The sequence below is a fragment of the Miniopterus schreibersii genome (genome assembly GCF_964146895.1).
Source record: "Miniopterus schreibersii genome assembly, chromosome: 20".
Lineage (NCBI taxonomy): Eukaryota > Metazoa > Chordata > Mammalia > Chiroptera > Miniopteridae > Miniopterus > Miniopterus schreibersii.
The window spans coordinates 15,734,347-15,752,387 of NC_138122.1; the positions used below are offsets into that span (position 1 = coordinate 15,734,347).

At 47.8% G+C, this 18,041-nt stretch overlaps 1 protein-coding gene across 1 annotated transcript in view; it reads right to left on the minus strand.

Annotated features, from left to right (window-relative positions):
- Positions 1-18,041, minus strand: part of OSBP2 (oxysterol binding protein 2) — a gene marked incomplete at its 5' end in the record, with an annotated part of 92,049 nt that overhangs the window by 63,442 nt on the left and 10,566 nt on the right. The window contains one exon of the mRNA XM_081122544.1: positions 16,181-16,389. Within this exon, the coding sequence (XP_080978670.1) occupies positions 16,181-16,389 (209 nt within the window). The remainder of the gene's footprint in view (positions 1-16,180; positions 16,390-18,041) is intronic.

The window sequence follows — 18,041 nt, forward strand, 5'->3', positions numbered from 1 at the left end:
TCAGATTATGAATGATTCATGCATAGGCACAATGACTAATTAATCTTCCAAAAGGGACTATTCATTTAGAAATATAAATGCAAACTTTTTACCCATGGGCTTGCAAGTAGATATATGCAGGAAGCATTTGCAGGAAGGTTTATAACCTCAGTTTCTTCAGTAAAAAATACTGCAGATGGCTGATGAAAAAATATTTGCATTCATAAACTATTTCTTATTATGCAAAACACGGTGACTGAAGATTCTGTATGTAATTCCTGAATACTTAGTTTTTCCTGTTTTGATAAATGCTTATGGATTTTTAAATCATGAACTCTCTGACTCTATTGCTATATTTTAGTGATATTTATCTATTTACCTATTGATTTTGGAAGGGTAGGCGGCTAGCTGGGCTCTCAATCAAACTATTTACTGCAAAGGCTCCTGAAACCCCCACTGGCTTAGACCCAGCCCTGGGAGATGACTGTGAATCTCTCAGTCTCGCTGCTCTGTACTAGCTCAGGCACTCTGGCATTCCACAATTTGTTTTTTTCCTATCCACAAAGTAGAATTAATTAAGACTGACAGTGTATTTCATAAGACTGTGGCACAGATATGGTAAAGAGACAGGACTGATCATATCTAGAACAAAAGATATAAACCCTTGCAACCTGGAAAAGGGCAATATTTGAAACAGGAAGCCCATTGGCCTTGACTGTCAAAGTCTTTCCAAGCAACGGAACTTAAAAACTAATTAAACAGGTCCCATTGCCCTTGGTTTCAGGATAGCCATGGGACACAACGAGGCAGGCATACAGATAATGGAAGAAACATCCCTTAACTGATTTTAAATTGTTGATCCAAGAGCTTATCAGTCTTGAAATGACCCTTATCCACATTTGCCAGTGGGTTATCAGCAAGTTGTATCTCAAAAAAATAAATAAATTTAACCTTTGGGGTTGCTTTTTGCATTCTGCTTAGAGTCCTGCTGAAATATTGCCTAAAAGATATGGGCACACAGGTTATGAGAGCAAGCAGCAGTAGAAAATTTTTGGAACATATACACCCACACCCACGCTCCAAATCCAGCACTCAAACTGAGACCTCCTTGAATTCTCAAGACTAACATTGAGCCTTTGGCTTTGTCCCCTGCTCCGTCATGGATCACATGTGTGTGGAAACTAGACAAGCAGCCAAAACCGCTACAAAGTGGGTGATGCAGTTTCAAGTTGTCAGATCTTTTCTCTCTCTCTCTGTTTCCCTAAAAAGGGGGTCAACAGTAGTGCCAAGGGTAAAACTTGAGTGGACACAGAGACTAAGCCCCATGTGTCATCCAGCCAACCACTGCCCCCAAGCATGCCATACACGAAGGGCCACTGCAACGAAACTACATGTCTGCCAACCCCAAGGGCTCACATACTCCTTTCGCAGCCCAGTCGCTTTGTAGCATGGAGACAGAGTCACCCCCTTCCCTGTCATGTATATAAAGAGGTGCACAAAAACAACACGTGCTCTCAATGAGATTCACATTCCTCTTGTCCCCAAATAACATGGCACAAAATAAAATTGAGCTGTACTCTAAAATGGGAACAGAGTTTCCACTGGAGGAGGCAGCAAAGCTGTTACAGAGAAAGAATCTCAAGGGCAGACCCTGTTTTTAGAGAAAATCTCACTCTCTTGTGTGCTTTTGGGGCTAGAACAGAAGTCTGTCCACTTTCTGGTCATTGCTGCTGCTGCCTGGAAAGGCTGCACCAAACCATCTCCAATTAAACAGTTTCTCCCCAAAGGTCGTCCAGCAGACTCAGGAGCCTAAGCAACTGCTTATTGTATGTGGCGAACCCCACAGCGGGACACTAGTTTGTCCTGGGGCTCTTTCCGTTTTTTGGATTTTCATGCACTCTGTAAGTTGATTTTTCTCTCTACAAGTATCTGAGCGGCACTGGTGGGGTCCATGGAGAGGAAATCTCACTGACTTGTGTTAGCTCCTGGCTTCTGGAAACAGTGGAAGATATGCAACCTGGAAAGGTGGGCGAGACCCTGTTTTTAAAACGAGGCCGATTTCACTGCCCTGGAGTCCTGGCTTCTGAATGGGCAGACGACATGTCTCCTCCCCGACTACCAGACTCGTGCCCTCTCCCTCTGGTCAGGGTTGGACATCCTTCTAGAACCTCTCTCTGCAGCCTCTAGGATGCATCTCAGAGAGGGCACAGAAAATCCTCCAGGAACCTTCATTCGAGCTTAAAAATAGTGCAGTTCTTTCCAGGATGGTGCAACAATTAAAATCTGATACTTCCACCTCTCAACACCAGAAGTAAACGTTTCATGCCCATCTCTTCCTCTGTGGCGCAATCTCTCAGGTGGCCAACAGGCAGTTCAGGAACACCCGTAAACGGATAATGCCCAGCCTGGGTTTTTTGTTTTTAGGGGGGATTTTTTGCCCTTTCATGACATCGCATGTAGGTTTGTCAAAAGCTATTAAAATTAATTATTCACACCCAAAGAAGGCCTGAATCAAAAGTCAACATTTACAATTTATTAATTAACACGGTCCCTGGCATTAAAGGCTCATTACACTGGAGCTACAGTGCTAATCTAATTTACATGAAAAGAGACGTGTAATTGCAGGAGCTCTGCAAGTCTGAGCCACAGCAAAATCATTTTATGCTCCTCTTTGAATCTGTCAGATTAAATCATAACAAAGGCCTTGGCTGGTGTGTCAGCCACCCCAGAGCACATCTGGCACTTTGACTCCCAGTAAAAGGGCAGTAACTCGGCTAAGAGGCCAGGACCTGGCTCTGTGCACACCATCCACCACCAACTCTCCCTGCAAAGGGCTGGGGTCTCTTCACTGAAGGTTTATCTTTGGAGGAAAATCTTCCACGGGAACTAGATGGGATTCTGTGCCCAGTGCCTTGCAGCAAGTTCAAAGTGATTAACATGGCACTGGGGAAACAGTAAATAAAGAAATGGAATCTGCCCCCCTCTGCTCCCCTTTCTCACTCAGCAATAGGGGACACTTTGCAGCTGATCAAACTGTCCCTACCCACCATTATCACTGCCACTTGTACTGATGCCATAGGGACCAGGCACAGTGCTGACCTTTTACACATCCTCACAACAGCTGAATTCTTCAAATAAGGGAACTGAAACTGGGAAAGGTGGGGGTTGGGTTTGTCCCAGGTCATGTGGCTGGAAAGTGACACAGCTGAGATGTCAGTTTGGTTGGGTTACGTTAGTGCAGACACCATGAGTAACAAACTGGATACGAGCTTGGCTCTGTCCCCTGAAGCTCCCTCAAATCATGCTGTTTCTCTCCTTCCCCACTGAGACCACCCCCTGCCAGCACCATCTGTCACCTGGATCCACTGGTCCCTTAGCCACCACCTTGTTTCACTCTGACACATTCTCTACCCTGCAGCCAGAGAAGCAAAGCTGGGAGTACCAGGCGGCAACTGGCAGCCCTTGGGATCCAGTGGAGAATCCAGCTATGAAGGCCTTGCTTTCTTTTTTTTTTTTTTAAATTCTCACCCGAGGATATGTTTCTATTGATTTTTTAGAGAGAGAGGAAAGGAAAGAGAGAGAAACATCGATCAGCTGCATCCCATATGCACTCTGACTGGGGATCAAACCCAAAACCCAGGTATGTGACCCAACCGGGAATTGAACCCGCAACCTAGGTATGTGCCCTGACCAGGAATTGATCCCCAAACCTTTTGCTGTAAGGGACGATGCTCCAACCAACTAAGCCACCTGGCCTTTCATGGTCTATGATCTGGCCCCTGCTGATCTCTCTAACCTCATCTTGGAACATTCCACCCCACCCCACCCTCCCTGCTCCTGCTACCTTTGAGTTGTCTTTAGCTCTCTGAACAGCCATGATTTCTCCCCCACTCCAGGCCTCACATTCACTTGGACTCCACTCACCTTCACTAGACTAATTCCTTTTTGTCCTTCAGGTCTTAGTTTGTGCATCGCCTCCTCCAGGCAGCCTTCCCTGACCCTCCAAACTGGGCTAGGTGCCTCTCTCTGTTCTTCCTTTGCCAGAGTGAAGGATCAGACACACTTCACTGTGGTTTCCTGTTAATCTGTCTGCCTCCCTACAGCAGGCAGTGAGGGCCTTGGCAGCTGGGGCTGGTTTTGTTTTCCATTCAATGCTCACCTCCTAGCACTGTCTGGCACAGAGAGACAATAAATACTGTGCAGTAACTATTTATTGTATATTGACTTAAAATATACTAATCTCTATAAAATTTAGTTAGAAAGCAAGTTTTCTAACTCAGAAATATTAGCATTAATATGTGCATGGCACTGGCTGCTCCAGATCTACGATTAAAATTATCCAAAGAACAAAACACATTGCACAGTTAGAGACCAAAACTTAATCTACAATTAAAATGCAAACCCAAACAAAATCCCAATGGGGTATTTTAAATAAAACTTAAGCTGATTCTAAAATTTGCATAGAGAGAAAAAAATACCAATACAGTTTTGAAATTACAGAGCAATGAGTTAGGATTTATCCTGCCAACTGCCAAACTACACCAGGAAGCTGTAGTGATTACACTGTGGGATACAGGTACAGGAATTGATAAAGAGATCGATGGAGAACAGAGTGTTTAAAACAGAAAAAATTCTTTCGGGAAAATCAGATATGTTTTTTGGGGAACATAAAATTAGACGCCTACCTCAAACCTTGCACAGAAACAAACTCCAGAAGGATATAATTTAAAGCACACTTATTAAATGTCTCTTCTTTCCCAAGCGATTTGAATGGTACCTTTATCACTAAGTGAATTCCCATAAATACATAAATCTATTTCTGGAAATGCCATTCTGGTTTTAAAAATGAAAATCAAGGATTTTCACCTACTGCATTTTAACAGGTAACCACACACTTGGCTCTAAAACTACCCACTCAGGACTGAACCACAGACGCCTTATATCAACTCTAAAAACGCTGTCCCTGCTTCTGAAGCCTTATCATGGGATGAAACAGTCATTCTGCAGATACTCACATGATGAAAACAGCTTTCAGTTAACACAGTACCAAGTGATGACGATGGACATTTCTGAGATTCAAGCTCTCCCTCTCCATCACTTGCCTGGCACCGCTCCGGAAAGCTTCCGGGGCCCAGGGGCAGTGTTGGTGAGGAACATCAGGTTGAGAAGAGGCACATTTTGTGTAAAGGTGTCGTGGTTTTTCTCCTTCCAAACTAAGGACTCCCCAAATTTTGCATTCTTATGCAAACATTCCCCTAGGCAAGTATTTTCCATGATGTCAGATTTGAGGAACAGCAGTATTAGCAGGAATGTTCTTCTTCCTTCCCCTTTAGACAGAAATATGCTCTCAGAACAAGCCTTCCTGCCTCGGAGACGTGGTTTTCATCCCATGAAAACAGGCAGCGCCTGTGTCTGCAGTGAGCTAACTTCGCTGATTCTCCCCGTGTTCCAGCAAATACACGGTTCCCTACTCTTCACAACAAAGATAACTTATAAGAAAGACACTGCGATACCTGAGAAAACATTAAATCATTTTTAAAAGGCAAAAATGAGTACTTTTTCATCAGGAAAACCTGGGTTGAACACGTCCCCAGACTGCCCCGGGACGGCTGACTTGGTGTCCCCCGGCCCTGACCCTCCCACGCTGCTGGCGGCCACATAAAATGGTACAGCCACTTTGGGAGCTAGTTTGGCAGTTTCTTTAAAAGTTAAACATATATCTACTCTGTTACCCAGCCATTCCACTCCTAGGTATTTACCCAAGAGAACAGAATGCGTTATGTCTATACAAAGGCTTGGAAATGGACGTCCACAGTGGGGCAGGTTAGTAAAAACTAGGAAAACTCCCTGGCAGATGGAAGGAGGAAACTGAGACAAATGGCTGAACAAAGGACTGGAACCGCTGAGCAATTAATTAACAACCAGCTAATAAATCACAAGACCCTATCCTCCCCAACTGAAGAAGCCTAAGAGCAGATGGTTTAAATCACCTTAGTCAGGGAGATAGATAACAAAATAAAAAACAATTAGAGCCAAACTAATCCAAGATAGAGGTGAAACTAACCAGAGAATGACCCCTGACACCACTCTACACTCATTTTGATACATGGGCATACTCAACAACACACCCGGAAACCTAATGAATATTCTGCTGAGATCTTCCCCTGGGACCTCCCCTAAAATTCCCGCCTACAGAAAAGAGAGAAAGCCCTCAGGATAAATAACGCCAGCTGGAACTCTTCTTTGAGCATGCCCACACTCCCTTCCCTCAGGCATGTATTTTGCTGCTTCTATCCTAAGCCAGCTAAACCCGGGCAAGGGTAACCCTGGCCGGGGTATGTAAAGCCTCCCAGGGAGTTGCCCCGCTTCCTTTCCTGTGTGGAGCGGGGGACTATGGCTTGGGGAGCAGGGACATCATGAAAGTGACCAAGCCTGCCCCTTGCCTGAGCCCTTGCCATCCTCAGGCTCAGCCCTGGTTTTGAGAGCTAATCCCTAGCTCAGGTGAAAGCTCTGGACTAATGGTTCTCAAAACCTTTGCAGTAGAACCCATTTTTCAAACAGACATCCATCACCAGAGACGACCAGACACAGAACAAAAGAAGCTACTTAAGCTGACAGAGTGGGAGCTGACCCCACCCATCAGCAGCCCCTCCAGAAGAGGACAACAGCTCACTCTAAGGCCCTGGGCTGCTGGTGCCACTGTGACCAGGTGTGCCTTGTGTAGCCTCTACTGGGTCTAGCTTTTCCTGAACTCACTGGTCCTCCCTGGCCACACAGACTGCCTGTAAGGAGTCTCTAGAAGCTTCTGTGCCTCCTGCCCCTGCCTCCAGGGACTTGTCCTTTCCACAATTCATAGCTGTTCTACCTGCCTGCTGGCCTGGCCTCCTTCCAGAGCTGGGTCTGAGTTCACAACAGTTCCCTGGCCTCAGCTAAGCATGGGCAAGGGGCAGCCAGAGTTCAAGAAGCCCATATAGCTCCTGCCTGCCCTCCTGTTTCTACCTGCTCCTGGTGGGGGCAATCGGGGACCACTGGATGGAAGCTGGAGGTGGTCAGGGAAGAGTATAGAAGAGACAGCATCTCAGGAGAACCCAAAAGGGAAGCAGGACTTCATGCTCCCTCATTAGACACACACATTCAGGTTGCGCCTCAGGCATGACCCTGCCCGCCTCTGGCCACGCCTGACGGGACTAGGGCTGGGTACCTGCATCCAAGTTGCACTGGAGCCTCTCACTCACGAATATAAAACTGGGGCACAGAGACATCAGCACGAGGCCAGGCACAGCCAGGCCAGGTCAGGAACAAAGAAGCCAGTCTGCAGAAGGCAAGGAAAGGAAGGGGACACTGGCAGAGAACCAGAAATGGAAGAGTCAGAGACCAGCTGCCGACCCATCCCATCCCTCCAGGACGCACCCTGAGCGTAACCCCTTACTTTTACTTCAGACAGTTTGAATGGGTTTTTGTTCCCTGCCACTAACTGACCCTGAATAGAAAACCATGACAAGATAATAATTTTTTAAAATTAGTAAACAGGTACATGCCTATCAGGGTGTTTCCAGTGCAGTTAGGAGACCTCCCCACATGCAGGAGACCATCAAACACAGATCTGTTGTCAACTAGGGATTCAGCCTGAAGAGCCAGGGGCAGTGGGTGGTGTAACGACTGGCCTCTCTGTCACCTGCACCACGGGGTCCTTCTCACCTAGAGTTGTTTTGGATTCTTTTATTATTGTTGTTGTTTTGTTATTTATCCTCACAACCATCTCACGATAGACTTTATTCTGCCCTTTGATGGGCAGAGAAACTGAAGTTTAGAGAGACTGGGGGCCTTCTCCAAAGTCACAAAGGGACTCAGGGCAAAGCCAGTATCCCAAATTTTGCACCCCTTTTACTAAGCCACAACCCTTCACGCCACCATGCTAGTGAGACTCAGCGACTGCATTGGAGCCTGGAGCTCATGCCTGCAGATCCACAAGCAGGTTAACACCTAAATGGCAACAAAGCATTAGCCTTTTGAATCTGATCATTACAAAGGAAAGTGCAATTATGCCCTTTTAGTTACCAAGGAAGCAATTAGTAATCAAGGTAATTGCTCTGGCAGGAAAATGATACTTAAACCACCTTAATGGTAAGAATGTATCACATGTAGACTGACCTTTATATCTACTTTTTCTCATCAAATGACTCTGACCTACTGATCTAACTAATCCTCTTATAAAGGGCAATCCCCCCAATAAAAGAGCATTTCAGAATGCCTATTTTTCTACTGAAATAAGGGAGCCACTGCTAGGCAGGCAAAGGGTCCTATGGGAAGACTCAAGGTCAGAACAAACACTGCCTATCATCCTCATTGTGAAAATCCAACTCATTTTCTGTGAGAACCGAGCATTAATCTCCTTGAATTCTGCACATACATTCAGACTCACTGGTGACTCACTCACCCTGAGCCTCTTTCAGCTGGCACTGATTTATATGGGTCCCTCAGTGGTAAGCCGCTGCCATCTGTATGGGTCACAGGATCATGTCTAAGCCCAAACTGTCAACACCTCTTACAGAACAAAATTCCATCACTTTGCTAAGCTCCCTTCTGGTGCTCTTGCCTTTGCTAATGTGGACACTTGAGAATTGACGCCAGCTCCTGTCCCATCCTTTTTTTTTTTTTTTTTTTTAAATATATCTTTATTGATTTCAGAGAGAGGAAAGGAGAAGGAGAGAGAGATATAGAAACATCAATGATGAGAGAGTCATTGATCAAGCCCGCAACAGGGCATGTGCCCTGACAGGGAATTGAACCCCGATCGCCTGGATCCTAGGTCGACGCTGAACCACTGAGCCACGCCCGGCCGGGCGTCTTGTCCCATCCTTGACCCTGCAGGATGAAGACCAAGCCATCAAAAATCTCCATCCTTCCATGGCCTCCTGCTCCATGCCAAGCCCTGCTTCTCTGGGAAGAACTCTCTGCCAGCTGAGGGATGCTAACTCCCTCTCTGGTTTCTTCAGACTCTCAATAAAGCCGTCTTCTCTGCTGGAAGCACATGCATGTCCCCCTTTCTCAGCCCCTTCATTCCTTTTTCCAATTCCTTCGCATCTTCTAGGACACTGGTTCCTCTAAATAAACCTCATTCCAATGCATTGTTAAATTTTTAAATGTCGTAACAGTACTTTGGTTAAATTTTTTTTTTTAAAAAAAGAAGTCTTATCTTTTTTAAAGATATATCCTGAAATATAGAGAAATGGAATGACATGATGTCTGCAATTGGCTTCGGCACGATACAGGATGGGGGAAGAAGGTGGAGGCATAGAGACAAGACTGAGTTGATAACTGGGCGACAGGTATGTACAGGTTCCTGAGACACTTCTGTTCCACTTCCGTTTATGTCTTAAATTTGCCATAACAACAAAGAAGGTTTTTAAAATCCCATCCCCAGGTTTTGCAGCATCGTTGAATCCACCTGTCCTACCTAGGGTTTTTTACCTGTTTACCTCTTTCAACTGACACGTTTACTGAGCAACAACTACATACGATCTGCTGAAGCTGCAAAGTAAAACCAAGTGCTGACCCAGGTATGAGTGAGGACAGAGAAGAGTTTGAGAAGAGAGCCTGACCCGTCCACATTTTGGAGGGTTTGGGTGAGGTCAATCCCTCTGGCCTGCAACCTGAGGGCCAAGGACCAAGGGCCAGGACATGCCATGCCTCACACCCGGACCAGAAGCATGAAGGAAGCACTGAGACCACCAGGGGCTCCAGGCCTAAACACCTACCTGGACACTGAGCACCGCCTAATCCAAAGGGCTCCAAACCAGAAACCAACTTCCCCTCCAAACTAGGCTTAGATAACATTTATTTGTTCTGAAGGCTGTGTGGCATTCTTGGTGAAGTTTGAATTCACAGCCAAAGTGGGCAGGGAATACGCACTCCACCTTGAACTACTGACCCACCCAGGAGCAATGGCTGCCCTTCTGGGTACCATTAAATGTCCAACCCAGGGCCACCAGAAGCCAGTACCTTTGCTCTGCAACACCCTTTACCACTATCTGTTTCACTGACCAATAATTCACACCCATGTTCCCACTCTCTCCATTCAGGTGAAGACCATGAATTGTCTGTGATCAGTGGAGGACATAGTACTCCCAATACAGACACAATCCCTCTTTTTAGGAAGAAAAAACTGCTGCACCTACACCTGGAAGACAGGGGCTAAGACTTTGGATGCAAGTGCACCTGGTGAACATCCTACACCGTCCTTTTTGTCTCCCTGGATCCAGTGCATTAAAAAAGTATATGACAGTCAAACAATTCCCATTATTCCATGGAAAGCATGGCATTTGTAAATGGGGGAACCAAGCCAGCTGTTGTAGGCAATCCAGGGAGTCTGAGCCGACTATGTTTCTCCAAATGAGATCCACGGGGGGCTGGCATGAGCCCCGCATGGGATGCTTATTAAAATAGGGGCTCCTGGGAGCCATCTGACCATGAGATCAGAATCTTGGTGACCCTTCCCTAAGAATTTTAACATGCTCACCCCAGGGGACTTCATGCCCACCAAAGTTAGACAAAAGTTATTATGTTGTTTAATCCATGCCAGTCAGTATTTTACTACCTTAATAAGCTCACAAGAGACCTCATTATACCTTCTGACAAGCTAAGCAGATGGGGCTTCTCCTTGCCACTGAGGGGTAGGAGAGGTACATGTTTTCCTTTTGTCCTAAGAAGAGTATGTACCCGTGTCCCTGCCCAGAGAGTAAGGAGGTGGCCACAGAAGAACTCACCATAGCTCAGTACTTGCGGGCATTTTCCAAGGACTAGGGAGCAATTCCCCCCAACAAGTAAGAAACCCTGCATTTTGGGAAGCCATTCCTTCAAAAGGGAAGGAGAGGATGTTGAATGGATCAAGGAGACCACCATTTCTTTGGGCCACCTGCATCCCAATGCACAAAAGCAGCAGGTTTTCTGGGAGCTGTTTACAGAGCCAGAACAACTCCACGCTCCCCAGGAATTTATTTTCACCTTGGGGAACCATGACCAACAGGGACAGGAGGAAAGCCTTTGAAGTCCTACCTTTTAGAGGATTTTCATTTTGGAGCAATAAGATGGCCCAGATATATTTTAGGGTCAGCCCCCAGGGCCATTAGCCAGCCCCCCAAGCCCCGCTCACCCCCTGCACAGATATGAGCCTTGATTGCTCTAAGGGCAGAATCTGGGCTGCCTGGGAACATTCCAAGCACTGGACTGTGATGTCAGAACAGGGCTATGACATCAATGTGGGGGCAGGCCAGCATGGGGCAGCAGGCAGGAGAGAAAGAACCCCTGAGGGGCTGGATTACCCCTTGAAGTAAGGCTCAAGACAGAGAGGTGGTCAGCTCTGTATTTCAGTTTTACAACCCCCAGCACCCCGCTGGGAAGCTAACCTGAAGATCTGAAAATAATTCTCAAGTACTGAGAGGTATGTAGCTAGCTAGTTAGCCAACCTGCTGGTGCTTCCTTAGACATCAATTCAGGAGCAAAGAGAGCAAATGAACCATCCTCTAGCTCCCCCGTGTGTCAATTGAAAGGATACGCCATTTTCTGACTGGGAAGTTCAATTTTGGACCCCACCTGGAGTCAGGAGAAGAGCCCTCAAGTGAGGTGGTGGTCGAGACCCCTCAGGATATAGTTAAATGCAGGGAGATGAGATGCAGGACACCGTTTACATCTGAATTTCAGATACACAATAAATAAATTTTAGTATAAGTATGTCCCAACTATTGCATGGGACACATTTAAACAAAAACATTATTTGTTGTGAATTTGAAGTTCAAATTTAACTGGGTGACCTTTATTTTATTTACTAAATCTGGCAATCATACCCAGGGAGATTTTTTTCTTAAATGCAGGTGACCCCCAATGCTGCTCTCATTCATTCAGATTTATGAGGGCAAGGGAACCTGGAAACCTGTGTTCTTTTTAAACTGCCATTATCAATAACTACAGCTAACTTTTTTGAGCAAATGTCAAGTCATGTGCTAAGTTCTTTTTCTGCATTATATAGGTTAATCTTCATAGCATCTCTAAGAGTTGGTTCTATTATTAAGCCTGTTTTATAAAGGAAAGAGCCAAAAGACAGCAAGCAACTTACCCAAGGTCACACAGTCAGGGAGCCATGGTTTGAACACAGGCAGGCCAGCTCCCACTGACCTAGAAATCTTTGAACTGGAAGGACACTGAGAGGTACATAACCAAAGCCTCCAGTGGAGTGACAAATGGGGAATCTGAGGCTCTGGGAAGGCCTTGCTCATGGTAACCTCTATGCTACCGTGCACAAGGGGTTGAGCCAGGCCAAGCAAAGAAGGCAGCTGCTGGAGGAGCAGCCAGAGAGGTCTAGAGGGTCCTGGGAGGGCCACTGCTGGGATGGCCACAAAAGGGCCAGCCTCTGATATTCAGATTACTGGGTGAGAGCCCCAGGGGAGGCGATAGGGCCTGGTAAGGTCAGAATATATGGGGCCAGATACTCTGTGTCAAGGCACAGTTGAAGATTCGTGGGCATGCCGACCAGGGGACAAGGCCCAGGGTTTAGGACAAGTTCCATGCCCAAGGACCCTGGTGGACCTAAGGGCTGAGATGGGTAGGGAGCAATCCCGCAGAGTCACCAAGATTCCCAGGTTTGAATGAATGTGTGACATGGGAGGAAAATGCTGGAGGTGGACACAACCTTGGGCCTTGGTCCCTTGCCCTTCTCAGAGGGCGGGGGCTGCCTAAATGGAAGCTCATTCTCCTGTCTGCATTCTTCTTACCAAAGGTGCCCCATCCTGATAATCCCACAGGAACCTTAAAAAGATAGGTGAGGGAGCAAACACCTATGTGAGCCAGCCCTACCAGGCCCAGTATGCCTTCAGAGGGCCTTGATTCAGCCACCAGATGGCAGCTGTGGACACCAAATAAAGCTTTCCAAAATCAAATCTCACACTTCAGAAGCTACTTAAATAGCAAACCATCCAGTCCCGATTGCTCATCAGAATATCAGAAAACTCCACACCCTACCTCACATGCATTTCTCTAATAACACACAAGAAAGGGCTTGTGAATTCACAAATAAGAAAGAACTGTCATGAAAAGCTGTGTGGACCCCCTGTGAGCTCCAGTCTCTTTGGTAACATTGGGCCCTGCCCATCGCCAGTCCAGCAGAAAGGTCCCCTGATCAGCTGCCCAGGACATCACCTGAGGCCCCAGCCATCAGCCACCCCACAGCTCCATGTACTTGCTGCTCCCAGACTCCCCAGGCCTGGCATGCTGGGTGGGGTGGAAAGCATGACTGTGCAGTGGCCATAGCCTATGCTGGTGTAGATATTGTCTCTGGCGCTCTACCACAGCTGGGCAGGGGCCCACAGGAGGGTACAAGTGGGCTGATTCCGGCTTGGGGGTTGGCAGGTGGATGTGCTACTAAAGGCAAGAGGCCAAGAAGGGCACAGGTACTGACAAGCTGCACGGGGGACCCACAGTGGGGCTGCCCAGCAGGAAGGGTGGGTAGACAGGAATAAGAGAGGGCTCAAGGGATGAGGGTCTTTATGAGCTGGAAGACTGATGTAAGGACAATCAGCAATGGAGACAGGAAGATGCAGCGGCAAATGGCAATAAGTCAATGGGAGGCTTCGAGGTGGGGCGTGGGCAGCCCTAGGAGATGGCCAAAGCCAACCCAGAACTGGCAGCTGGGAGCTGGCCAGGTACCCGCAGCCTCAGCACAGTGGCAGGAGGTCAGAGGTGAGCAGCCCAAGCCCCACAGAGCAGCTCCAGATGGAGGAGTCAGGCACACTCAGGAGACAGGCTTCCCTGAGGCCATGAGAGTGTCCCCAGAGAAGGCATGAGGGGAGATGGCCTTGCCACACACCAGGGTGGAGTGAGGTGAGGGACACAGGAAGGTTAGGGAGGGAGGACCCCTCTGGCGCTATGGAGGAACAGAGCACAATAGCTAAAATAGCAGGGACTTGTGGGTTCATGTCTTCCTAAGAAACAGTGAGGATGATAAAAAAGAAAACTCAACTTAAAACCAACCAGCAAAAACACGGTAGTTGTCCAAATAAGCAGAGCATTCATGAGAGGCTCCACTAGCCATCACCGTGATGTGGACACAGAGGACAACAGCCCCATGGGGGCGGTGGCCCAGGTGCTCACAGTACCTGCAGACTCCAGGCCTTTCCAAACCACCAGGACAGCCAGCCTGGGCGGGAACTGGTCCCGTGGGGTCTTGGACCTTTGACCTCATCGCTTAAGGCATCTTCAGAAAGCACAATCGGCCTTAGGGCCAGGCTGCCTATTGCACAGCAGCCACAAGGCCAGGAAACAGAACAGAGAAGTGAGTCATGTGACCTTGGGTCAGTAAGGGGCAAGGGTCAGAGTATGCCATCAGGATGGACCCCAACCCTAGGGCCCATGCCTTCTATTGCTCTCAGTTCAAGTGGACCCCCCCCCCCTCAGCCTTGAGGGAGAGGAAGCAAGGTGGCCTCCCCAACCAGGCTGGTCTCTAGCCTCCCCTGGTGACTCTGGGCTGAGAGACATTGCAGCCTGACTGCACTCAATGCTCTGGGCCCCAGAGGATGCCCATCGTCCCTGAATACTTCTGGTCCTTTGCTCCAGCCATTCCCATTCCCTGGACAATCTTACTTCTTCCTGCCCTCCTCAGTCCATCTCCATGTTTCAAACTCTCCTCTATCCCTCAAAGCCCAACTCAGGTCTCACCTCCTACAGCAGCCTTCCCTGGTGTCCTTCCCTCCCCCAACGCCAGCAGTGACAGCTTCCTACCTCACACTGGACTAATTCACCTGAAAGCCACTCTAACCTCTGTGGGAGCTGCCATGCCTTGTTTATGAAGTTTGAGTTGAATGGATGACATTCATTCCCTCTGAAAGTTTAATGTACAAGAACGTATACGGTGCAGAGGTCTACCAGGGGTAATTTTATTATATAATAAAAATTGTGGCCTGGAAATTAGGTGTTCCTTCCTTCTACCCATTTTAGGCAACTGACAAGTTAAGGCCACAAATATAAAGCTAGAAAACCTCAAAAGGCCAAACTTCAGGTGCCCAAGGGGATAGTCACTACCAAAGGGAGCAGAGTTGGATAGCTGCAGCTTAGGGGTGGACTCCAGGAGTGCTGCCAGGCTCCGCAGAGGGCTCAGAGTTGGGGTACGACCGGCAGAGGAAGGAAGGGCCAGTGCCCCAGCACACAGACTCCTGACTAATAAGGACACTCCATCAGGAGTTGCTGACACACCCCACAGGATGACCATGGCCCATCCCTCTGAATCTACCGGTGGCATGTCCCCAGCAGGAGGGGATGGCGGCTGCCTTCCAAGAGACACAGCCCTCGGGGTTGCTGCACCACATCTGAGGGAAATACATATTGTTGGAGGTAGGTCATCTCGAGTCAGTGATCATCAATAGGCTCTAGGTTAAATAAACTATAGTATATCCATGTAATGAAATCCTGTACTGTCGTATTTTAGGTACTGACAGGGAAAAATTCCAAGGTATATTGCTAAATGGGGAAAAAGCAAAGTGGAAGACTGCACTTATTTTAAAACATAAATATATATTTAAATACATATGTAAAGACACAAGACTGGTAGCTCTGGTTGCCTCTGGGTAGGAGGCAGGGTGGGTGGCTGGGGACAGAGTCAAGGGTAGAATTCACTGCATATCCTTTTGAAGCCACTGGTTTATGAATCATATAAAGATATGTATTTTTTTTAAATAAATTAAAGTAAAAAATAAAATGTCTTGCTCAGGATATCTGAGCTGGCCACCCAGCTTGGCAAATGCAGCAGCTCTGGCTAAACGGTTTTCAGCTTCCACAACGGAACCTGGGAGAAAGTCTGGCCTGAGACACAGGTGCACGATCCTGGACTCCCACTCCTGACTGCTGCTTCTGGAGCTGACCTACTGCAGCATCTGAAGGGCCTCCTCAAGGTAGGGACCGGACTTTTCCAAAAAAGGGGCACAAGCCTCGCCCACCACAAGTATTTCCATCCTTAGAACTGCCAGCCACCCCAACAACATGAGCATCTCACGGCTGAGAACGCACGGAGCTAAGTGGGAAGCGCCAACACACACCTCAACCTTCCAGGGCTGGGCTGGAGTAGACTGGGTCACCACAATCCCCCCAAATGCTTTCAAATCCCACTCTCTCCAGACCTACCACATTGCAGACACCCACTGCGCCAAGCACTCGCTACCTGAATGGCTGTTCATCATGCGAACAGCCTTGGCCTTGGCCAGCTCCAGGGCGGTGATCCACTGCTGCCGCTCCACCTCCGAGCTGGCCTTTAAGTGGTAGGTCCTTGCCCCACAGGTCAGCAGGATACCGCAAGCATCCTCCGTTTCAAAGTGCGCGGTGGACAGGTTGATGGTGCCACGACAGGTGTGGGCCATTTCACCCTGATTTCTGTAGGATGCAAGAGAAGGTATGGGTTGAGGCTCCCAAACTCAAAAGCTCCAGACTGAAGAAAGCCTCGGGGCAAATTCTCAGAGTCTCAGACCCCTGGAGCTGGGAGAGGCCCTGAAGTCAGAGCTGGGAGATGATGCCTCTTGGGACTGACTGCTAAGAGACTTGGTTGAGGGGCTCTCAGAGTGGCAGAGGGAGGAGGGCCTCTGGTGCCATGTGCAGGGCATGCGTGCTATAGTCTGAGCCTCTGAAGACACCAAGAAATGGAGAAGGGTGACTGCCCAGGGTCCTGCTAGGCAGCGCAGACCTCTAACGTCACCGCAGGCCTTTTCCTGAGTCTCAGAACCGTAGAGATGGAGCGGGGTAGGAACCTGCCACCAAAACTGAGACGAGAGACCCAGAACTCCCGAGGTGGACTTGGAGGCATCCCCTGCCGGGAGTGACGTGGGAACTGAGAGTCACAGAGCCATGACGCCACCATTCTCCTCTAGCTTCACAGTGAAGGCAATGGCTGAGCCAACACATGCTACCTTATAACAAGGGACTGTTGACCCTCTGCTGGTTACAAAGAAATCTACTCTACACCTGCATGAAGAAACCTAGTGCTATATAAGCCAGACCCCTGCAGCAGTTCAGGGAGCCATACTCTCGGTTAGTGTGTGCTCCCTCGATTTATGTGATGCGTGAAACTCCCTCCCTTCCTCTTTTCCCTCCATCGTTTTCAGTAAAACTCCTTTTGAATCCGTTTCACTTCCTCTCTTGATTTCTATCTTTGGGGAGGGGAAAGAACCCCTTTGCTGGTGACACCAGGGGGTAGGAAGCTGCCTCACCCTGACAGCACAGCCTTTCTGCTAACACTAGCCAGCGTCAGTTCTGCTGTGTGCAGCTGAGTCCTGGCCAAGGCACCTCCCCAGAGGCTACATCACCCTGGAATGGACACCTGTGACTGCAAACAAGGTTTGATGTTTGCTGTTGGGGATCCCTGGCAACCAGGGCACACACAGGCCAATCCCACGCATTTGCAGAGGTTTTTAAATCTGGGTATAGAGATGCAAAAGGTGTGCTCAGAAAATACAAACCACAGACTGGGAGAGGTATTCACAATAAATATACCCAACAAAGAACTTATATCAAGAAAAGACAAAGGACTCCTAAAATCAGTAAGAAAGAAACTAACAACACAATTTTAAAATGGGCAAAAGACTTGAACAGGCACTTCACAAAAGATGATATCCAGATGGCTTATGAACATATGAAAAAGTGCCCAACCTTATCAGTTGTTAATAAACACAGATATGCCCCATGATCCAGCAATTCCACTCCTACCAACTTCCCATCCAAGATGTGTACACCTGGCTACCAGGAGACATGTATGCAATGCCTGCTCTGCAGCACTCTCCCTGACAGCCAAACACTGAAAACAACCCACATGTCTGTCTACACTAGAGTGGCTAAACGCAAGGCAGTTTATCCATTTGGTGGTTTCCAAATGTTGGGCTATTATACAGCAATGAGAATAAATGCATTAGAACTACATATAACAACTTGTTAGAAGCTCACAAGTACATTGTTGAGCAGAAGCCAGACACAAAGAGAATGTATTGTGTGATTCCACTTATAGAAAGTACAGTGACCAGCAAACTAAGCTCTGG